At 44.4% G+C, this 24,516-nt stretch overlaps 1 protein-coding gene across 1 annotated transcript in view; it reads right to left on the bottom strand.

Moving 5' to 3' along the window:
• The window catches only part of Entrep1 (endosomal transmembrane epsin interactor 1), a 58,976-nt gene extending 35,775 nt beyond the window's left edge, over nucleotides 1-23,201 (bottom strand). Inside the window, exons 1-2 of the mRNA XM_070035704.1 lie at nucleotides 22,740-23,201; nucleotides 9,513-9,569 (exon numbers count right to left, since the gene is read on the bottom strand). Coding sequence (XP_069891805.1) covers nucleotides 9,513-9,569; nucleotides 22,740-23,168 — 486 coding nt within the window. The 5' untranslated portion in view covers nucleotides 23,169-23,201. The remainder of the gene's footprint in view (nucleotides 1-9,512; nucleotides 9,570-22,739) is intronic.
• Between the last annotated feature and the right edge of the window lie 1,315 nt (nucleotides 23,202-24,516).

The raw sequence follows: 24,516 nt of genomic DNA, 5'->3' as shown, positions 1-24,516 counted from the left end.
CTTGTGGAGGAGATGGGGAAAAACCAGTTGTTTAAGGATACAGGTGGACCTGTTGCAACAATGAGAAGTACAAGTTGTCATGTCCAAAACGAGCTTTACGTCGGTTGCGGGGGGGGGGGGGGGGGAGGAGGTAAGTGGGGGGAAGGAGAAGGATTGGGATTGGGGGGGGAGGGGGGAGGCTGGGAAGGGATGTGAAGGGTAAACAAAGGAGGAGGCTTAAAAGCTTGGTAAGAAATGTACGCATTATCCTGCCCATGTAATTGTAACTCCTCTGTACAGTATGTTCACAAATAAAATAAAATTAAATTAAAAAAAAAATACTCTGATCTAAGCCATTCATTGGAGAATCAAGAGATTTCCCCAAGATTACCTGATAGTCAATGGCATTATAATAGCATTAACATCTGTGTTTCAGCATCTATCAATCAGGCTCATTCCAAATCACGGACAGCCAGAAGACAAACTTGACAGACGAGCACTGCACAAGGCCAAAGAGCCTTAGAGCTCATCCTGGAAACACCCCATTCCTCAAGTGACATGTCCCAGCCTTCCTGCCACAAGGAAAGCGAGCACCACCATCTATCCTGCAGAATAACTAAGCTATCTCTAAGTATCCCTCTGGTAGGGCTGTCTCCAACTTCTTTGGACAAGGGTCAGTGTGTTTCATGACTCTCTCTCTAAGATACAGTCAGCTAAAATAAAAACAACAAAACCACCAAGTACCAGTAGCTCATGCCTGTAATCTTAGCTACTCAAGAGGCTGAGATTCAAGAATCGCGTTCAAAACCAGCCCAGGTAGAAAAGCCCATGAGATCCTTATCTCCAATAAACAAACAAACAAAAAACTAGAAGTGAAGCTATGGCCCAAATGGTAGCATGCTAGCTTTGAGCAAAAGAAGCTCAGGGACAGTGCCCCGATCCTGAGTTCAAACTCCAGGACTAGCATCAAAAAAAAAAAAAGGCTATTTAGGAGGCTGATATTTGAAGACTGTGGTTCAAAGCCAGCCCAGGCAGGAAAGTCCATGAGACGCTTATCTCCAATTAACTACCAAAAAGGTGGAAATGGCGCCATGGCTCAAAGTGGTAGAGCGCTAGCCTTGAGTGCAAAAACCTCAAAGACAGTACCCAGGCCCCTGAGCTCCAGCCTCATGACCAACAACAACAACAACAACAACGATGCGGCCAAAGTATTTACCTTAAATCATTTTTAACTCTCTTTGGGTACTGAAGTTTTATCCTAAATATTATCATCTTAAAGTTAGGAGAGAAACTGAAGGATGAGTTTCAAAGCAGCCATGTGCATCTGTTCTCTTCCCTTCTTAGTCTGGGTGCAAAGAAAAGGGGCTCGTGAGTGGGGATAAAGCACACGAGACACAGAGCTCCACCAGAGGACCTTTCGGTCTTCACGCAAAGGAACACGGCCTTCTTCTTTTCAGTTGGAAGGTCATATCCATCCCATCTGTTCCAGACTAACAAGAAAAAATAAAAATAAAAATACCTTAAAGTGCCACACTATAAGCAACCAAAATTCTAGGCAGAGAGTTGGCTGGACTTGCACTGAACGCTCCACCAAAGGAAACCATCTTCCCAGTCATCAGTGGCTCACACTTGTAATCCTAGCTTCTCATGAAGCTGAGATCCGAGACTCACAGTTCAAAGCCAGCTTGGGCAGGAAAGTTCGTGAGACTTTTACCTACAATTAACCAGGGAAAAGCCAGAATTTGAGCTGCTACTCAAATGATAGAGCACCGGCCTCGAATGAAAAAGCTAAGCGACAGCATCCAGGCCCCAAGTTCAAGCCCCAGTACTGAGGTGCGTATGCACACACACACACACACACACACACACACACACAAACACACACACACACACACACACCGCGAAGAAATCATCTTATTAAGACCATTACATTTTCAACTGAGTCACCATCGTTGAGAGCCATTTCTGACACTGAGTCTGTGACTTCCAACCACTCACGAAACCCTTTATTAGAAGGACAAAGGAACAATGTCTAGAAAAACATCAGAACATTCTTTTCAAAACAGAAATGTTAACTCTTTATGGAAAAGACTGGATCTGGAGTCTCACACACGGGAATGTACTCGAGTGAATGGAGCTTTACACTCTGAATTTCCATGAACACTTGAAGCCAAAGGAACTAGGTCAACCTGACGTTCCTTTGTTCAAACCAATACACTATCCTGCTGAGCCCAACAGCGAAGCTCACAAAAGACGGACCAGAAACAATGGGTTCTCACAAGGACTGTGCATGTATTCTAGAACATTCACATCCAGCAACACAGGTAAGGACAGCCGGGCCTCTCAAAAGCCAGACATGCTCCAGCATTCACACAGAGAGAGACCAAAGAGGGAGACTGTTAGGAGAGGAACACAAAGACATTATTTGCCTCTGATTATAAAGTAATGTCAATAGAAATAAACTCCAGGATATGGAAACAAGAGGGTTTTTCTTTGTTGCTGTTTTCTGTTTTCTTTATGTCTTGTTTGTTCATTGATCTGTCTTGGGAAATCTAAGAGGGGACCCAGAAATGGGGGGAGAGGTGGAAGGTGAACAAACGCAACAGTGGTACTCACTGGACACTGTGGAAAATGAAGCCAGGAGCTACAAGGTGGGCAGACACAGCCCCTCCCTGCCCTGCGCTCACCAGCACCGCAGAGACACACAGAGCAAAGGATGAGAATACTGGCTGCTCAGAGGCGGGGAAGCCAAGGGATTCAGTGCTGCAATAATGAGCTCATCAGTTCCTGGGGCCGGAATCTTCCATCATTAGGGTAATTGGTGAAGGTCTTTGTTGGGAAGTGCGGGCTGATGAAGAGCCAGAAGGAGCCAGCAGGCAACCAGCTAGGGGCAGAAAGTTCCTGCTTACACAGTACAGGGAGGGAGGGGAAGGAGAAAAGGACTGGAACTCTAATCTGGCACGCGCATGTCTGCAGATCATGGATCCAGCCCACAGGGCCGGCTGGCTTCTCCTATGCCAGGGGGCCTCCCCACAAATAGGGGACTGACACACACTCCAAACTTGGGGTAGCTGAGAGAAAACTGGACAACAAAGAAGGAAAAGAGAGGGGCGGAAGAAGGGAGAAAGAAGGAAGAAAGGAAGGCTCGTTCACCAAGACAGGGTAGGGTAAAACCACCCCTGGTGTCATTCAATTATTCTCCTTAGCACAGAAAAGCAAACTAAGATGGGTTACAGCGACTGGCTTGAACAGTTATACAGCTTGCTGGCTTGCTTTTTCTTTCTTTTTTCCTTTCTTTCTTTTGGTCCAAGCCTAGGACTTGAACTCTGTACCTGCCACTGTTGATCATTGGCTAGCACTCTACCAATGGAGCCACGCCTCCAACCGCAGTTATATAGCTCCTAACGGGATAAATTAGGAGCTTCAGACTGGCACATCCAGTTTCCTTCATCCTATCACACAATTCTATTATTGTTTCACATAATGAAGCTTTGGGTACATGTTATAAGGTTAGATCATTAAGAATCAGTCTCACAGAAACACAGGGACAAAGGGTGAACAAAGGCAGCAGTGGGACTCGATAGACACTATGTTGAAAGTGAACTGTACAACTTGTGGGTAGGGATGGGGTGGACACTAGGAGAGAGGGAGGGAAGGGTGACATTGTTCAAAAAGAAATGTACTGGGGGGCTGGGAAGGTGGCTCAGTGGTAGAGCGCTTGCCTTGCATGCCTGAGGTCCTGGGTTCAATTCCTCAGCACCACATAAGCAAAAAGAATAAAAGCTAGAAGTGGTGCTGTGGCTCGAGTGGTAGAGCGCTAGCCTTGAGCTGAAGAGCTGAGGGACAGCGCCCAGGCCCAGAGTTCAGGCCCCACGACCGGACCCCCCCAAAAAAAAAGAAATGTACTCATCACCTGACTTATGAAACAATAACTCCTCTATTCATCGCCTTTATAATAGCACTTTCTTAAAAAAAAATTAAAAAGGGATTGAGAGGGCAGCAGTTCTAGGCCAGCCCAGACAAAAAGAATTCATGAGACTTCTATTCAATCAGTAAGCAGGTGTGTTGGCGCACAGCTGTCATCCCAGCTACAGCAGGAAGTGTACATGAAAGAATCATGGTTCAGGTGGATCTGTGCAGAATTTCAAAACTCTATCCAAAAAGTAACTGAAAATAGAAGGTGCTGAGGGTTTGTCTCAAGGGGTAGAGCACCTCCCTAGAGGTACAAGGCCCTGAATTCAAACCCCACTGTTGCCAAAAAAAAGTAAGAAAGAGTTGTCTTGGCTGTGCATCAGTGGTTCACACCTGTAATCCTAGCTATTCAGGAGGCTGAGATCTGGAAGATCAAGGTTCAAAAACAGCCCTGGCTGAAAAGTCTGAGAATTTCCAATTACACAACAAAGAGTCAGATTGAAGAAGTGGCTCAAATGGTCAAGTATTAGCTTAGCAAGCCTGAGGACCAGAGTTCAAACCATGATACAAGAGAAGGGGAGGGGGAGGGAGAGGTCTAGAAGGCAGACTTTCTTCAAATCGATCTGGAAATCTGGAATACATGCTTATGATATCTTCATCCTTTGGAATTGTCGGAGTACAAATATCATGAGACATTTTCTTATTTTAACTCAATTTAAACACATGCATTTTAATGTTGAATGAACAGGAAAAGATACTGCAAAGGTGATTCTTGTATCTAGACTATATGATCTTTGAGTGCCATCCAAACTTTTTCTGCAGAGTCTCATTCTAACCAGTAGAGTAGGGGTCAGAGGCGTGGCTCAGGTGGAAGGGTGCCTGCCAGTGAATGAAATCATCAAATACTGAGTTCGTGTCCCACTTTCAGAAGGAAGGAAGGAAGGAAAGAACAAAGGAAGGAAGGAAGGAAGGAAGGAAGGAAGGAAGGAAGGAAGGAAGAAAGGAAGAAAGGAGGGAGGGAGGGAGGGAGGGAGGGAAAGAGAGAAAGGAAAAAGAAAGAAGGAAAGAGAAAGAAAGAAAAAGAAAAAGGAAGGAAGGAAAGAAGGAGAGTTGGGTGCTGGTGGCTCATACCTGTAATCTTAGATACTCAGAAGGCTGAGATCTGACAATCACAGTTCAAAGCCAGCCCAAGCAGGAAAGTCTATGATACTCTTATCTCTAATAACCCACCAGAAAACCAGAGCATGAAGGGAAACACACCTCAGCTATTACAACACAAGGCCCATTCACAACATAGGCCAAAAGCCCATCCACAAGAACAGGCTACAAAGCCCACTGACAGTTTGTTATCTTCAACCTGCTATATAATATACTAGAATGTTACACTGATGACTTACATCTTCCAAATACATTCAGGGAGCATCACTAGATTCAATGAGTGATAGAGCTATAAACTGCTCCCAACATCACCTTATATATATGTAAAAATGCTAGGGCTTGAGGACTATCAAGGCAATAGTTGGTTCTTTGACTCAAACTTCCAAAGACTGCCCAAGACTCTGCTTCTCCTGGAACCTAAGAATTTAAGAGATTTTTCTACTTATTATCACTTCCTAGTGAACTGTGGTCTGTTTGAGGTGAACTATGAAATATATAAATATATATATGAATGACATTATATTTATATATGTGAATGACTTTAGAAAATAATTGTAATTTAATTCAATTTCCAGGCAGATGAGAGAAAAATAAGAAGAGGTATTATACAGAGAAAAATGTTGGAAGTAATCTAGACACCAGTGGCTCACACCTGGAATCCTAGCTACTCAGGAGGCTGAGATCTGAGAAGCCAGCCTAGGCAGACAAACCCAAGAAACTCTCATTGCCAATTAACCAGCAAAAAGCTACAAGTGGCACCAGCCTGAGCCAAACAGCCAAGCAAGAAAACAGGGTTTGAGCCCCAGTACCAGCACATAAAAGAAAAAAAAACTGTAAGTAGCTTTCAACTCAAATGGACTTTCAAAGACTATTTTATCATAAAATATTGTAAAATAGATTCTATTATTTATTACCGTAGTCACTGAATCAAACCCACAAATCATAACAAAGAATAAATATTGGGAATGTTCTAAATGCCACTGAATTATATACTTAGAAGTGATTCCTTCTGTAATATGAATTTTATCTCAGTAAGAATAAAAGAAGGAGAAAGTCACAAGTAAATATGTATATTGATGGTAGGTGCCAAAGAAACAATAGCATTTGCTAAGTAACAAAATTCTGAGGTTGTCTAACCAAAACATATTAACAATTTAAAAAGTCATATATTTGAGATTAATAGACAAGACTTGCTTCAAAAGATTAACGGAGAAAAAGAAAAACATGGAAGGTGGGAAACAGTTGAACAGTCTAGCTAAACAAAGTCAGCTCTAAACTAGTAAGTTTTTTTCTTGTTTTTTCTTTTCTTTCTTTTTTTTAGTCCTGGGGCTTGAACTCAGGGCTTGGGCGCTGTCCCTGAGTTCTTTAGTGCTCTACAACTTGATTAACAGCTTTACTTCCTAAGCTAGTAATTTTTGAAGCTGGTAGTTTATTCCTTTCACTGTGGTACCTGTTTAAATAGTACAGACACAATATGTAGTGCTGAAGGCATGTAAGAAGTTTACAGTGAACCTATAGCCACTGTCTCTTCGATAAGGGAGCTAAAAAAAAATAGAATGGAAGAAAGACAGCCTCTTCAGTAAATGGTACTGGCAAAATTGGTTAATCACTTGTAGAAAACTAAAGCTAGATCCTTATATATCGCCCTGCACCAGAATCAATTCCAAATGGATCAAAGACCTCGGAGTCAAAGCAGACACCCTGAAAACATTACAGGACAGAATAGAAGAAACTGTAGGTCTCCTTGGCACAGGCCCAAATTTTCTTAATAGAGACCCAGAAACACAACAAATCAAAAAAAGGTTGGGCAAATGGGATTGCATGAAATTGCAGAGCTTCTGCATGGCAAAGGACATAGCTAGCAAGATCAATAGAAAGCCCACAGATTGGGAGATCTTCACTAGCCATACAACGGACAAGGATCTAATATCTAAAATATACCTGGAACTCAAAAAATTAAATCCCCCAACAACAAATCCTCAAAGAAACAACTGCCCAATAAATAAGTGGGTTAATACAACAGACAAGGGTCTCATATCTAAAATATACCTGGAACTCAAAAAATAAATCCCCCAACAACAAATCTTCAAAGAAACAACTCCCCAGTAAATAAGTGGGCTAAAGACTTAAAGAGAAACTTCTCTGAAGAGGAAAGAAGGATGGCCAATAGACACATGAAGAAATGCTCAACCTCTCTAGCCATAAAAGAAATGCAAATCAAAACAACACCGAGATACCACCTCACCCCAGTCAGAATGGCTATAATCAAGAACTCTAATAACAACAGATGCTGGAGGGGATGTGGACAGAAGGGAACCTTACTGCATTGTTGGTGAGAGTGTAAACTTGTTCAACCACTTTGGAAAGTAGTATGGAGATTCCTCAAAAGACTCCCCTATGAACCCAGCAATCCCACTTTTGGGCATTTACCAAATGTTCACAAACAAGACCACACTAAAGCTACCAGTATGACTATGTTTATTGCAGCATTATTTACTGTAGCTAAGATATGGAACCAACCCAGATGCCCCTCAGTAGATGAATGAATCAAGAAAATGTGGTATATATACACAATGGAATTCTATGCCTCCATCAGAAAGAATGACATTGCCCCATTTGTTAGGAAATGGAAAGACTTGGAAAAAATTCTATTAAGTGAAGTACGCCAGGCCCAAAGAAACATAGGTTCCATGGTTTCCCTTATTTGCAATTACTAGTATATGTCTGAGTCAAGCAGAAAAGATCAGATAAGTTGATGTTAGGGAAATGAACCCTAAGATATGTATTCAAATGATTTTTTCTTTCATGCAATTGTTTCTAACACATTTATAAGATTATTTCTTTGTTGCTTTGTATGTCCCTCCCCCATAGTATAATCCCTGCTTTCACTTATTTGATGTTGGTATAATTTGTGGAGGGGAAGGGAAAAAACAAATCATTTAAGTAGGGATACAGTTGGACCCATTGCAACAATGGGACGTACAAGTCGTATGTCCAAAACAAACTTTACAACTTTGGTGGGGGGGGAGGAGAGTTGGGGGGGGAGATGAGATGGGAAGGGGAAACAAAGGGAGGAGGCTACAATGCTTGATAAGAAATGTATTCATTATCTTGCCCGTGTAATTGTAACTCCTCTGTACAGTATTTTCACAATAAAATAAATAAATAAATAAATAAATAAATAAATAAGTGGGCTAAAGACTTAAAGAGAAACTTCTCTGAAGAGGAAAGAAGGATGGCCAATAGACACATGAAGAAATGCTCAACCTCCCTAGCCATAAAAGAAATGCAAATCAAAACAACACCGAGATACCACCTCACCCCAGTTAGAATGGCTATAATCAAGAACTCTAATAACAACAGATGCTGGAGGAGATGTGGACAAAAGGGAACCTTACTGCATTGTTGGTGGGAGTGTAAACTTGTTCAATCACTTTGGAAAGTAGTATGGAGGTTCCTCAAAAGACTCCACATAGAGTTCCCCTATGACCCAGCAATCCCATTTTTGGGCATTTACCCAAATGATCACAAACAAGACCACACTAAAACTACCAGCACAACTATGTTTACTGCAGCATTATTTACCATAGCTAAGATATGGAACCAACCTAGATGCCCCTCAGTAGATGAATGGATCAAGAAAATGTGGTATATATACACAATGGAATTTTATGCCTCCATCAGAAAGAATGACATTGCCCCATTTGTTAGAAATGGAAAGACTTGGAAAAAATTATATTAAGTGAAGTAATCCAAGCCCAAAGAAACATAGGTCCCATGGTTTCCTTTATTTACAATAACTAGTATATGTCTGAGACAAGCAGAAAAGCTCAGGTAAGATGATGTTAAGTGAAATGAATCCAAAGATAAGGACACAAGTGGGTTTTTTTTTCTTTCTTGCATTGTTTCTAATGTATTTATAAGGTACCATGTGATTTTTTTGTTGCTTTGTATGTCCCTCCCCCATGGTATAACCCCTGTTTTCACTGTATTTGATGTTGATATAATTTAGGGAGGGGAAGGGAAAAAACAAATTGTTTAAATAATGATACAGGTGGACCCACTGCAACAATGAGATGTACAAGATGCTATGTCAAAAAATGAACTTTGCAATTTAGGTGGGGGAGCAGGGTAGTTGTGGAGGTGGGAGGGAAGGGATGGTAGGGGAAAAACAAAGGAGGAAGCAACAATGCTTGATAAGAAATGTACTCATTACCTTGCTCATGTAACTGTATTTTCACAATAAAAGACTTAGTTAAAAAAAAGAAGTTTACAGTCAAGCAGAAAACCAGCAAAATTATCATCTTCTGTAATGATCCTTGAAACATCTGTCTTTGATATTGCCCATCATTAGCTATTTAGTTAGTTAGCAAGGAAGCCGAAGCCCTTTTGTAATGTCTCATTCCTACAGACTTCCTACATGGCACATTCTATAGAGCGTAAGTTCTAAGGTGGGTACATACCAGAAGAATCATGGGTCTTTTCCAAGTGGTTAACCCTATGATCCCGGACAGAATTACCTGTAAGAAAAAATAAGAAGATTAGCCAGGCAGCAGTGGCTCACGCCTGTAATCCTAGCTACTCAGGAAGCTGAGATCTGAGGATCGCAATTCAAAGCCTGCTCAGGTAGGAAAGTCCATGAGAGTCTTACCACCAATTAACCACCAGAAAACTCTTAGTGGTGCTATGGCTCAAAGTGGTAGAGCACTAGCCTTGAATAAAAGAGCTCAGGGACAGCACTCCTGAGTTCAAGCCTCACAACTGACCAAAAAATGTATTCATCACTTGACTTATGAAATGGTAACCCCTGTGAATATCACAAAAGAAAGGAAGAAAGAGAGAAAGCAAGCAAGCAAGCAAGCAAGAAAGAAAGAAAGAAAGAAAGGAGGGAGGGAGGGAGGGAGGGAGGAAGGGAGGGAAGGAGGGAGGAAGGGAGGGAGGGAGGGAGGAAGAAAGGAGAGAGAGAGGTGGGGGAGGAGGGCTAGGGAATGTGGCTTAGTTAGTGGTAGAGTGCATGAAGCCCTGGGTTCGATTGCTCAGGACACATAAACAGAAAAGGCCAGAAGTGGCACTGTGGCTCAAATGGTAGAGTGCCAGCCTTGAGCAAAAGAAGCTAAGGGGCAGTGCCCAGGCCCTGAGCTCAAGCCCCAGGACTGGAAGAAAGAAGAAAGAAGAAAGAAGAAGAAGAGGAGGAGGAGGGGGAGGAGGGGGGAGGAGGAGGAGGAGGAGGGGGGGGAGGAGGAGGAGGAGGAGGAGGAGGAGGAGGAGGAGGAGGAGGAGGAGGAGGGAAGAAAAGTGCAGAGATGAATCAAAGGAATTCCTCAGGCCCAGGCACAGCCATCCAAGGTGTGTCCTGGGGGCACATTTTACCCTGGTCACCAGTGTCTGCTGAATGCAGTTGGGCTAGGGTCTCTTTGATGGTACTTTTTCTTGCCAAGATCCCTCCCACATGCCAGCTTACCATCTCTGCTTATTAACTACAAACCACACGTGCCCACGCCCACAAAGCAGAGGGCCCATCCCTCACAGCACCACATCAGGGAGGGAACCAATCCGCCTCTCAGTAGCAAAGACCAAACCCACATGTGGACAGGAAGGCAGCTGACTTCTCTTTATGGGTCTGGTCCTAAATGTCTTATCTGTCTCCCAGGCACTGTACCGCTGCAGTCCGCTTACCTCTAACAGGATGCCACCTCCTGTTCCCCCAGCAACCTCTGCAGCTAAACACCCAGCAGCTGTGTCCCTCTCCACGTGTGGGGGCTGTCTCTAGTTTTTCACACAGAGCCTTGAGACCCAGGCCAGACCATCCCTCCCCCAGTCAGCTTCCCAGAGTGAGTGCTCTGACCTTGGTCTCATCATTCCCCATCTCTGGCCCTCAACTCTGGTTTCCTGAGAAATGGATCATAAGTGAAGGAAACCATCTCTGAGGTCTCTTTGAGCACAAACCTTGACCCCTCCCCCATTGTGTGGAGGGATTGCTCAGAACTCTAAGACCCAGCATGCAGGAGGTGTGTGTGTGTGAGTGTGTGTGTGTGTATGTGTGTGCATAGATGAATGAGTGTGTGTGTGTGTGCATAGATGAATGAGTGTGTGTGTGCGCACAGGTGAATGTGTGTGTGCACAGATGAATGAGTGTGTGTGTGTGTGTGTGTGTGTGCACATCCCTACATACCCTTCCACATGTGCAGGGGCTACTCACCCATCACCCACCCTGCGGCCCACTCGACTTGGCCCAGACAATGCACGTGGCTTCTGTGAACACAGAGCTGAAAATTTCACTGCTCTGGAGGGAAACACACACTGCCTGAGATAACTGCTGATTTGAATTATTCATTGGTGTTTGTTACCAGCGTCTCTGAATATAGACCCCTGGGGTTCAGCTTTATGGAGAACTACTTTGGACATTCGAACAATGTTATTACCATGAAGTGTCCAGCTCCCAATGTAAAATCCCATAAAATAGTCTAAGCTGTACTCTACACATCCCCCATCTACCCATCTTTTCCAGGTTCACAGTTTTGTACATCTACACATTCTGCTATGTACATAGATGCTGTCTAAATCCTCAAGGGTGTGTGTCACTAGAGCTAGACCTCGGGACTTCATGCCCTTGTTTGGCTTTTTTACTCAAGGCTGATACTCTACCCCTTGAGCCACACCTCCACCTCTACCTTCTTGCTGGTTAACTGGAGATAAGAGTCTCACAGACTTTCCTGCCTGGGCTGGCTTAGAGTCTCAATCTTCAGATCTCAGCCTCTTGAGTAGCTAGGATTACAGGCATGTGCCACCAGCACCCAGCATTTGCTCTTCAAATTCTCATCCACAAATACCCCCACTGGGATGAGTATGTATTCATAGGCACAGGAGTGTGATTTCTACAAAAGAAAAAAATGTATCATAAAATGTACACTGTTCTTGCTTCCTCTTTTTCTTGGCCAATAAATAGTTCAGGGAAATCTCTTTGAGGCCCTGGATTAGCTGTGATTAATGTCAGCTAAATGGTGGCAGAACACCCCATTGTGTGGCTCTACACCATGCATTCAGTCATTTCTATATTCATGAAACTCACTCATTTCTAGTTTTCCCTTCACAAACAATGCTGAGTAAATATCCAGGGACAGATATCTTTCAAAACAAGTGCTCTGGGCTGAAGGCATGGCTCAACAGGACAGAGCACCTACTGAATGGAAACCCAGTACCACAGGAAAAAAAGAGCTTTTATTTCTATTGAACAGGTGGATAAAGTATGAAGAATGGAGTTAAGGTAAAAGGTGTTTATATTTTTATTGTAATAGATTATGACAGATGTTAGTGTTATTTCAAATAAAGGGCCTTTGAGATCAAAAACAAAATAAGCCATACTCTTTATTTCTTCCTTGAGGAGTGATATTTTGTCAACATATACTAAGAACAAATCCCAGAAAATGTGTATAAAATGAGCAGTAGCAGTGTGGTTCAAGTACTATAGTGGCAGCCTTAAGCAAAGAAGCCAAGTAAAGCCGGGTGTTCACACCTATAATCCCAGCTACTCTAGAGGTTGAGATCTGAGGATTGTGGTTCAAAGCCGGCCCGCACAGGAAAGTTGTGCCACTCTGATCTCCAAGAAACTACTCAGAAAAAGCCAGAAGTGATGCTGTGGCTCAAGTGGTAGAGCACTAGCCTTGAGCACAAAGAGACTCAACAACAGCTCCCAGGCCCTAAGTTCAAGCACGAGCACCAGCAAAAAAAAAAAAAAAAAACAAAGCCAACCAAGAGCAAGAGACCCAAAGTTCAAGCCCCAGTAGCAGCACAAATTTATATTTTATATAGCTCTATTATATTACCTATAATAATTATATATAATAATATTACATATAATAATTACATGTAATAATTATGTATGATATAGGTTGTATAACATATAATACCATATAATTATTTTATGCATAAAATGTATATGGCAGATACAAATATTAATAATCTCAAAGTATAGTGACAATGATGCTTGTGATATTGGTGGAGAGAAATATAAAGTGGACAAAGCACGATTCAATGAAAAAGTCAAGACATATGCCAAATTCAGGGACTGGATGACAAATCCCCATCACCACTGTAAGAACTGCTGTTTCCTTGCTGTGGGAAACTGCATCCCTCTGCCTTTCACCCTATCCCCCTTTTCTGAAGCTCCATTCACCATGCATTCCTCTGACTTCCAATTGGATATTGCTCCCTGCACCGTGATATGTGTGGTCTGTGCCTACATTATTACACACAAGCTGATTGGCCTTTCCCTCATGTAGGGCGGTGCTATGCTTCCCTGATCCCAATGACTTCCTGTGCCTGGGGAGGAGAAAAGCGTAAATATAGGCAAGAGGGGTGGAAATCTCCGGAATGAAAGCAGGAACGGAAGTGGTACATTGGAGATTCTTTTCTTAGTAGAAGCGTTCTAAGGTTTACACTCAAAACCTTAGATCTGCTCACCTGGCATTCTACCACTTGAGCTGGTCTACCTCCAGCCATGTGTTTTTAGAGATGGAGGCTTGAGGACTTCTCTCCCTTGGCTGGCCTAGAATCATAATCCTCCCGATCTCTCAGCCTGTGTAGCTAGGATCACAGTCATGAGCCACTAGCACTTGGCTGGAATGAGTCTTTAAAGAATTCAAGAACTAGGGAACGGATGCTCCCTCTGGTCTCCAGCAAGAATGGAACTCATGAATTCAATCCATCATGAATTCAAGGAAAGAAAGAAATAGTCAGAGTATCCTGTTGGGGCTGGAGCTTTATCAGAAAGGAGTCAAGTGGGCCCTCAGCCAGGGTCTTTCCTGGCTCCTATATACCATCTGACTGGCTCTCTCTCCAGAGAGGCAAGTACAACTTGCTGGAGTACCACTAAAAGCTCCTAGGAGTAACTCAGTGAGGGATCACAAAGGAGGGGAGGGAGGGAGGAAGGGAGGGAGGGAGGGAGGGAGGGAGGGAGGGAGGGAGGGAGGGAGGGAAGGAGGGAGGAAGGAAGGAAGGAAGGAAGGAAGGAAGGAAGGAAGGAAGGAATAGGACAGAAATAGGAGATGATCTTGCTTGAGTCACTGTGGGAGCCTGGACACGCTTTCTCCTCTTGTGCCTGAGAAAATACATCAACAATCGTCTTCCAGCCCCAGGAGCAGCCTGCCTGGAGTGAATGGACAAGAACTGATGTTCCAGCCTCTTGTCTCTACATGATTATCATGCGATTGCATGCAAATTTCCTTTCACTTAATCATAACCTATTCCTTGTAGATTACAGTAAAGCAGAGACTTTTCCTTTCTTTTTTTTTTTCTTTCTGATAATGCAAAGAGGCCGCTGAACCTTACCACCACTATGGTGAACGGTGCCTTCATTTGCCAGCTTAAAAGCCAAATCATTAAGATCAAAAGCTTATAATTCCACTGCCCTAGTTTCCTCAGCTAATCCACAAACATGCCTTCGGGCAAAAATGTTCTGGATCTGCTGTCAAAACTGCTGTATCAAAACAGAGAGGTTTTTAAAGGAAAAAAAATCTAAATTGTTAATATCTCATGTTTACCCTGTAAATAAGCACACACACCAAAAAAAAAAAACCCACCTTTCAACAACTTACCTTACCCTATTGCTTTTAGATGGCAGCTGAAAGATTGGAGGGGGAGGGGAAGAAAGAGGAGGGGAGGGAAGAGGAAAAAAGGAGAGTGGAGGAAGGGGAGGGGAGGAGAGGGGAGGATACTGAACAGGAAGGGAGGGAAGGGCTTAGGAGGGAAGAGTAAAACTGAAAGAGTAGGCAACTGACTGTTTCTAATATACATGTGATAGTTGGGGGGGGGAGTTGTCTTTGTTTTGGGGTTTTTGTGTGTGTGTGTGTGTGTGTGTGTTTTTGTTATGGGGCTTGAACTCTGGGCCTGGGCACTATCCCTGAGCTCTTCAGCTCCAGGCAAACTCTACCACTTGAGCCACAGGGCCACTTCCAGTTTTGAGGTGGTTAATTAGATATAAGAGTCTCATGGACTTTCCTGCCTGGGCTAGCTTTGAACCTCAACCTCAGATCTCAGCCTCCTGAGTAGCTATGATTATAGGCATGAGCCACTCATGTCTGGCCAATAGTTGGGGGTGGGGGTTGCCCTATAAAAATACAAAGCATCCTGTTGGCTCTACCTTGATTGAAAATTGCCTTGGTGTTTAAAAAACATGGCCAGGAGTCTATCTGGTGTTAGAGTCCAGCTTTAGGCACTTTCATGTATGTTTTCTGTTTTACACTTTCTCAATTCAATCCTGAGGCAAGAATCATCCCACCCACTTTACAGAAGTGCAACTGAACCGGGTTCAAAGACACAAACAAGCAAGGTGCAGTACTGATCAACATGATCCCGCTGTCAAGTAAAATAAGGGAATGAAGAAAACGTACTCTAGAAAATATACTTAAAATGTGCTTAAATCCTGAAGTTGCATTTGATGTGTATATATTTATATTTACTATTAGCTGATAGAGAGCTCACAGTGTTTGTTACCTTATCCCTGAACTGTTTGTTTTTCTTTATGTTTCATTATTGCAATCTTTATTAAAAGACTGATGTTAAAGTTCACCAGGGTCAAGTTTTCTTTTAAGAAAGCAGAATTTGGGGCTGGGAAGGTGGCTCAGTGGTAGAGCGCTTGCCTTGCATGCCTGAGGCCCTGGGTTCGATTCCCCAGCACCACATAAGCAAAAAGAAAAAAACGCAAGTGGTGCTGTGGCTCAAGTGGTAGAGCGCTAGCCTTGAGCTGAAGAGCTGAGGGACAGCGCCCAGGCCCAGAGTTCAGGCCCCACGACTGGACCCCCCCCCAAAAAAAAGAAAGCAGAATTTCCCCCCTCCCAAATCGTGAACTCAAGAAAGGGGTTTATCATAATTTAGGTCATTGCCTTAAAGCAGAGGGAAACAAATGCGTTCGGTGATCAAGGCTATTCGAGTTCTCTAAGAAGAACAAAATCCAATAACTACCTTTCAGTCACTTGCCTTGAAGTAGATGCAAAGGATTATGGGTGTCATCACAGTCATTAAACAAACGGATGTTCTCTCTAGTCTTTAATTAAGTCTAGCCCAGTGTGGTAGGCTGGGCCTCCCACAATCCCAGTGGGATCTAATTAATATTCATTAAACATAACCCTTCTCTGAGAACCAGGACAGAGAGGCTTGGAGAGGGACATGAAGATCCCCCCTCAGCTACCTACTGCAGGGGGTTTTGTCACTGCAGAGGTTCTGGGTTTGTCTGCTCTTCAGCTAGGATCCTAACTACATACCTCAGACCAGTCTGGAACTCTCAGTTCTCCTGTCTCATCTGTGATTATAGGCATGCACCACCACGCCCAGTTTACAGATTGTTTTAAAGATGGCTCATCTCTTAGTATCATGATCTTTGGGGATGATAATATATTGAGTCATTAACCAAGGATAAAGGAAAAAAAATGATAGAGTGCTCAAACACTCCTTTCAAGCTGTTGAAAATATGAACCTAAAAGCATGGGGAAAGATTCTTTTAGGAGTTGTTCATTCTTAACAGATAAAATATCTTTTTGATATTCTGGAAAATGCAGGCAACCTCAAAAACTTCAGGCTCAGAATGAGGGACTGTACAGGGACATATAAGGAGAGATGTCTCTTAATTATGTTGCTTAACAAAATAGCATTTTCAAATGAATATTTGTCCTGCAACCTAACTGCATATCAAATACATAATCAGTTTTTTTTCTAAAACCAAGATTCGTCAGTGTACTACCACAAAGTACCCAACAGTCGCTGGAAGTTTGCAATATGAGGAATACTATGGTGTTCAAACATAGACTCAAGTACATTGTATTTAGTTGACTCTTCCACTCAAGTGCTCATAATATTCTAAGAGGGGCTGGAGGTGTGGCTCAGTGGTAGTTCATGGGCAGACCCTGAATTCAAGCCCCACTGCTGAGGGAGGGAGGGAGGGAAGAGAGGAGGGAGGGAAAAGATAAATGGGAATAGAAAGGGGGGAGGAAAAGACAAGACAAAGAAATTCTGGGTGCACCTATAAATGTGGTATGTCATACAATGAAATATCAGTCCACAATTAATACAAATAAATTATTGATAAATGGCACAACATTGGGTAAACCCAGACAACATGGGAAGTGAAAGAAGTCAGTCATTAAAGATCACATAGTATATGATGATCTCATTTATATGAACCATGCAGAACAGACAAGTCCATAGAAACAGGACAGGGGTCAATTAGGGAGGGCCTGGATGGAGTCATTGGGGCAGGGGGAAGAAGAAAAGGGGTAACTGCTAATAATTTTTGATGGTGATGAAAATTTTCCAACCAAAAGAGAAAAGACAAAAAAAAAATGAAAGAAAAATTTCTGAAACTGAGTGTGATGATGACTGCATGACTGGATTTACTGAAAAGCTATGGAATGTACTCAGATGACTTCCATCTTCCATGACATGTAAACTCTAAATCAAAAATATCAGGAAAACATAGGTCCCATGGTTTCCCTTATTTGCAATATTTAGTATATGTCTGAGTCAAGCAGAAAAGGTCAGATAAGGTGATGTTAGGGAAATGAACCGTAAGATATGTATTCAATTTTTTTTCTTTCATGCGATTGTTTCTAACATATTTATAAGATGATTTCTTTGTTGTTTTGTATGTCCCTCCCCCACAGTATAACTCCTGCTTTCACTGTATTTGATGTTGTTATAATTTGTGGAGGGGAAGGGGAAAAACAAATCGTTTAAATAGGGATACAGGTGGACCCATTGCAACAATGAGATGTACAAGTCGTTATGTCAAAAACAAACTTCACAACTTTGGTGCGGGGGGGGGGGGGGCGCACAGGGAGGATTGGGGGGGAGGATGGGAAGGAATGGGAAGGGGAAACAAAGGAGGAGGCTACAATGCTTGATAAGAAATGTACTCATTATCTTGCCCATGTAATTGTAACCCCTCTGTACAGTATTTTCACAATAAAAAAAAAATCAGGAATACTGTTTTTTTTTTCATTTCTGCAGTCCTCAGCCATAATTTTGAGCTCTGTTTAAAAAAAAACAATTTAAGGATCTGAATTATTTGCAATGTACCATATTTCTTTTTAGAAAACACTCTGAGATATTTGTTTTGTTTCATTCCAGTACTGGGGCTTGAATTCAGCCTCAAACTCTCACTTGGCTTTTTCCACTCAAGTCTGGTACTCTACTCTGGTACACCTCCACTTCTAGCTTTGGGCTGGAGATAAGAGCTCTTCTCGCAGATTTGTCTGCCTGAGCTAGCTTCAAACTGCCATCCTCAGATCTCAGCCTTCTGAACAGCTAGTATTACAGGCATGAGCCACCAGTGCCTGTCTCTGTACTGAAGTAGTTAATGCTTAATGTTATATCTGGAGTTTGCTTTGAAGCATGAGAGGAGTTACAATGGCTGGTGTTGGATCGATGGGCACATGTGTTGATATTTCAGTGTTTCTCTTAATGAAATGGAAAATGCCAGGGGCACTTAAGACTTCTTGCTCACTTCTCAGAATCACTCTATGCTGTTTACATGATCTTTTATTCATTTATTTTTTTTTATTTTTGTCCATCATGGGGCTTGAACTCAGGCTCTGGATACTGTCCCTGAGCAATTTTGCTCAAGGCTAACTCTCTACTACTTTGAGCCACAGCTCCACTTCTGGTTTTTGAGTGGTTAATTGGAGATAAGTTTCATAGGGACTTCATTGGCTGGAGTTGACTTCAAACTTCAACCTTCAGATCTCAGCCTCTTGAGTAGCTAGGATTATAGGAGTAAGCCACCAACACCAGATTTACATGATCTATTTAAAAGTATACATTGAAGTGGCGCTGTAGCTCAAGTTGTAGAGCGCTCGCCTTGAGTTGAAGAGCTGAGGGACAACGCCCAGGCCCAGAGTTCAAGCCCCACGACCGACAAAAACAAAACAAAAACAACAACAACAACAAAAAAAAACTATATAGAGCACTCAGGACCTCGGCGATTTAAAAATATACATTGAGGGGCTGGGAAGGTGGCTCACTGGTAGAGTGCTTGCCTTGCATGCATGAGGCCCTGGGTTTGATTCCTCAGCACCACATAAGCAGAAAAAGCCGGGAGTGGCACTGTGGCTTAAGTGGTAGAGTGCTAGCCTTGAAGAACTGAGGGAGAGCGACTAGGCCCAGAGTTCAGGCCTCAGGACCGACAAAAATAAACAAAGGCCTTACTCCTTTAAACATTTAAAATACTATTTATCAAAATTAGTTCTAGGAAAGGGAAATAAGAGGGTTTTGCTGTTAGTGATAGTGGTAGTTTGTCTTTGCTTTTAGGTTTGTTTTTGTCTTTTTAGTGAGGAGAATGGGATGCAGAAATGGAGGAAGAAAGGATAAACAAATACAGGCATGATAGTATACAGTACAGAGAAAATAAACTATGCAACTTGTGGGCAAGGACAGGAAGGGGAAACTGGGAAATACTGTCCACAAAGAAGTGTACTTATTGGGCTGGGAAGGTGGCTCAGTGGTAGAGCGCTTGCCTTGCATGCATGAGGCCCTGGGTTCAATTCCTCAGCACCACATAAGCAAAAAGAAAAAAAGCCAGAAGTGGCACTGTGGCTCAAGTGGTAGAGTGCTAGCCTTGAGCTGAAGAACTGAGGGACAGCGCCCTGGCCCAGAGTTCAGACCCCATGACTGGACCCCCCCCCAAAAAAAAAGAACTGTACTTATTACCTGACTTATGCTTTAGTGATCTCTCTGTATAGCACCTTAATAATAACAATAATAACAATAAAAATATTTGTTAACAAAAGCTCAAAATTACAATTGCATAGAAGGTGCCTAAAATAAATGCCTGAACTTAATCATTTGCATTTCTTTAAAAAGTATATGCACACATTGAAATATTTATACATGGAATGAGAAGATGCCTGAGATTTGATTCAAAACAAAACAGTAACTTCATCTGACAAATGGACTGGACCTACTTCTCACCCATGCTTCTGGAAGCTACCAGAACTCTCACAGCAGCAGAGCTCAGGATGGGTTACGGAAGAGGTGAAACCATTTTGAAATGGAGTGAGGGCTATCTATAGGTTTGTTGTACTGTTGGTATAAATCTAAAACTCTCTATAATACAAGGCCTTAAACAAAAAACTAACTTCTCTCACCTACACAAATTCAAAACATGACACACTTTTTTGTCCTAAGGCATCAAGAAAATCATAGTATTCTTATAGTACTTTCTTTAAATCTCATTTACTTGTTCTGTGGTTATATCGATTGGTCCTGTTATGATTCTGCAGATTCTGAGATCAATGTCAGGAACATGTAACAAAACAAAGATGTTACAGGGTTAGGAATAATAAATAAAAGAGAATCCAGGGACAGTGCGCTGGTAGTTCGGGCCTGTGATCCTAGCTACTCAGGAGGCTGAGATCTGAGAATTGAGGTTCAAGGCCAGCCTGGGCAGGAAAGTCCATAAGATTCTCATCTCCAATTAACCACCAGAACACTGAAGTGGCACTGTGGCTCAAAGTGGTAGAGCTCTAGCCTTAAGCAAAAGATCTCAGGAACAGTGCCCAGGCCTTGAGTTCAAGCCTGATGACAGAAAAGAAAGAGAGAGAGAGAGAGAGAGAGAGAGAGAGAGAGAGAGAGAGAGAGAGAGAATCCAATTCCAAACCCCCTGCTTCCTTCTCTGCTCTTTCCTTCTCTGTTTGGTTCAATTCAGAGATAAGGACATGTCTACTGGCAAGCCCAGAGTACTGGCCTTCATCTCCTGCTGATAATCTTTGTGTTATACTTCATCAAATCCAATTGCAGTTCAGCTGACATCTAAGAGCATTTATTTACCTCTGAAATAATTCTCAAAAGGAAACTGATTTCAGGTTTGAACATTAGAAGAGGAAAAAGAAAATCAGCCAAGTACTAGCCGCTCACGCCTATTATTCTAGCTACTCAGGAAGTTGAGCTATGAAGATTGAGGTTCAAAGCCAGTTTGGGCAGAGGAGTCTGTGAGACTCTTACCTCCAATTAAATACCAAAAAGCCTGAAGTGTACCTGTGTCTCAAGTGGTAGAGTGCCAGCCTTTAACAAAAAAAAGCTAAGGGACAGAACCCAAGCCCTGACATGCCCAAGCATGTATACACACGAGAGAGAGAGAGAGAGAGAGACAGAGAGAGAGAGACAGAGACAGAGACAGAGACAGAGACAGAGACAGAGAGACAGAGAGACAGAGAGACAGAGAGACAGAGACAGAGAGAGACAGAGACAGAGAGACAGAGAGACAGAGAGAGAGAGAGAGTCCTAAACTATCTTTGATAACACATAGACTGTGATTTTACAAACAGCAAATTCCTTTAAAAATATGAATAATAATTTAAAAATTACATAAGAATCTGGCCTGTGGCATCCCAAGGAATAAAACACAGCTACCATTTGGCTGATTGCTGCCAGGCAAGTGGTGTAGGGAGACAAAGGGATCTAATTCCTACACTGCTTGGAATACCCAGCCTTTGGCAATTTCCAGAAAACAGCAGCAGGGTCCCAAGGCAAGAGACAGAATTTTGTCCAACTGATGCACAAATTGTGAGTTTCACTCCCCATACACAGCCCAGGCCAGATGGCTATCAGTATGACCGTCTATCATCTAAGTATTTCAAAAGAAGAGTCGATTGGTCCAGAGGAAGTGCAAATTTTTCCATTCAAACTCAAGGAACCTGCTGCTCTTAAGGTTTTCATTCAAGCAATTACTCTAGGTTTAATAAGTGCTCCCTACGCTCTTAAATTTTGCTTTTGAAGCTGGGTAATGTGTGACCCTTTAAGAGCACAGTTTCTACAAAATACAGACGTTGACACAACTGCAGATAGTTGTAAAACCTATAGCAACTGCCATACTACCGGGCTGCCTTAGTGCATAGCTATCATTTACTTTGCTGATCCTCTACAATCATTCCAAAGAACTGTGTCCACCTCTTTTCGCTGCCTGCAAACCTCAGGGGCTGCATGTCTTGCAACTTGTAGAAGTCTTGGAAGGAAGAAGGAGAGACAGACGCAGGCTGGCTGGAGGTTAGGCTTCTCTGGAGAATCAATCTTCCTCGCTAGACAAGCTCAGGACTGGGTCCGGAGCAAGACAGACGTCTCCAGCCACCTGCCCCACACTCCCAGGGCTCCTCCGTAATGACAGGTTCTATTTCTTGAGAATCAGATTGTGCACAGCAGTCTGCCAGGGCACCAGGGGCTCGCCTGGAGTGAGGGGGGCCTTTCTTTTAATGACCGGGTGCAAGCAGGCAGCGAGTTCCACGCACCCTCCCATTACCTCTTTCTCAAGGAAGAGTGGAAGCCATCCAACACCAGGCACGTTCCACAATCCCATGCGTCTTTAAACAGGGAACAAAACCCAGTGAAGGGGCCCTGTCTGTCCCTTGTCACTCCGCCCATCCCACACATCTAATCATTGCATTCATGCCATCCTGCGTCCAGTCTCTCCAAGAGTTCGATCTCTTTGTTTTATGATAATAACTTGATGTGGGGGGGGGGGGGTGACAATAAAATCCTCCAGCCTGAGGACACACAGTGCCCAGCTCTCTCCCCGCCCCCCCTTGAACTTGACTCCCCCCCACCCACTCAGCATCTCCCCAGTCTTCACGGGGTGTGCGCTCCCCTGGGACGGGGGGTGTAGGGGGGACAGGTGGCCGGAGCCAGCGGGGTGCGCACGCCGTACTCACCGAAGAGCCGGCCCAGAACGGGCACGAGTTCTTCACCTGCGGGGAGCTGCTCAGAGACAGCGCCCCGAAGCTGAGCGCCACCATGCAGCAGCCCAGGACCAGCTGCAGCAGCCCGAGCGACAGCAGCGGGCGCGCGGGCAGCAGCGCGGGGCCGGGGCCGGGGCCGGGGCCGGGGCCCGCGGCGGCCCGGCGCGCCGACAGCGCGGGCGGCGCGGCCAGAACCCCGGAGGCCCCCGCGGTGGCGGCGGCGGCGGCGCCGCGAGGCCGCGCCGGGGGCGGCCGCGCGCTCCGGGACCAGCGCGGCCGCAACGGGGGCAGCGGCGGCTCCTGGGCGGTGGCGGCCGCCGTGCCTGCACCCCCGGACTGAGGACCCCCCGAAAGGCCCGCTACCGGGCAGCAAGAGCCCGGGAGCACCACGGGCAGAGACATGGACGCGCGAGGAGCGGAGCGGCCGGCGATGGCGGGGAGGAGACCCGGAGCCGGGCGGATCCGAGGGCGCCGCGCACTGGGCACCGCGGGCGGGATCCGAGCCCGGGGGGAGGGAAGGAAATGCACCCGGCGCCCAACCACCGCTCGCGGTCGCCAGCGCCGCGGCGCCCGCCGGCCGCTCCCACCTGCCGGCCCCGGGGCCGCTCCGCCCCACGCGCGCCGGCCCACGCCCAGCCCGGGACGGGTGTCCGGTCCCCGCGGCCTCGGCGAGCCGGCCACCGACGGTGCGGAGTCGGTCCCCGCCCACCCAGAGGTGACCCGGGCCCCCTTTCCAATGTCCCCTCACCCCCACCCTGCGACAGGAGCGGGGGGAGCGCACAAGTCGTGAACTGGGCCAGGACGAGGCCGATCTGCCCCCCACCTGGCCGTCTGGAGAAGGGGGTGCGGGGGGGGGGCTGTGGAGTGGACTTCGTTTCCAAAAAGGAAAAATCCAGGCCGCCCTGACCCACGTGGGTACACCGGGTTACCCGGGCCCGGCTTGGGCTGCGGGAGCTATGAGCATCACCTGATGGAACCGTGGAACAAACAATGGACAACCAAACTTCCCCGAAAAGTAGCCCGATCACAGAATCCGAGTCTGCCTTGCCAAGTTGTGAAACAACATGGGAGCTTTTCAAAAGAAATGATTCACCTTTGCAAAAGGATCTTTCTTCCCCCCCCCCCCCATAATACACCTTGTTCCTGATGCATCGGAAGTGACATGCATAAAATGATTAGATAAGAACGTGTCACTTTGCACCCAGTCCCAATATTACAACAAAGCTTGTTTTATTGGCAAGACCTTCCTGAGGATCTGGAAGATAATTTCCCCCAGAGAAACGCCTACCACTTTCCCTGTTCTGCTTGTGAAAGTTGCATTTATTTTTGGTCATTACTTACTTCAACCCACGATGCTATGTACTGCTAATGTGTTTGTGTTTACATACACACTTTTTAAATTATTAAAGTGCTTGTGATTAATGGTCCACGGGACTTCCTATCAGCCTACTCTTGGGAATAAAATGAGCCTGCAGGGAAACGGAGAGGTCTTTTTCAATTAATGTTTGAAGTCTGTTGTTTTTCACTCAGCAGAGAGAGACAGAGACAGACAGAGACAGAGATAGAGGCAGAGACAGACAGAAGGGAAGGGAACGAGAGAGAATGAAAAAAAGAAAGAGAAAGAGAAAGAAAGAAAAAGAGAGAAAGAAAGAGAGAGAAAGAAAGACAGAAAAGAAAGAAAGAGCAAACCACCTATGATGTATACACTAAAATTTCAGTTTCTTGGTGCTAAGGTTATACCCCTTATTGT

Source organism: Dipodomys merriami, unplaced genomic scaffold (assembly GCF_024711535.1).
Source record: "Dipodomys merriami isolate MVZ:Mamm:240054 unplaced genomic scaffold, mDipMer1.0.p SCAF_26, whole genome shotgun sequence".
In the NCBI taxonomy this organism is placed as follows: Eukaryota; Metazoa; Chordata; class Mammalia; order Rodentia; family Heteromyidae; genus Dipodomys; species Dipodomys merriami.
The sequence above is the reverse complement of the archived record's forward strand: the minus strand, read 5'-3'. Positions and strand labels throughout refer to the sequence as shown.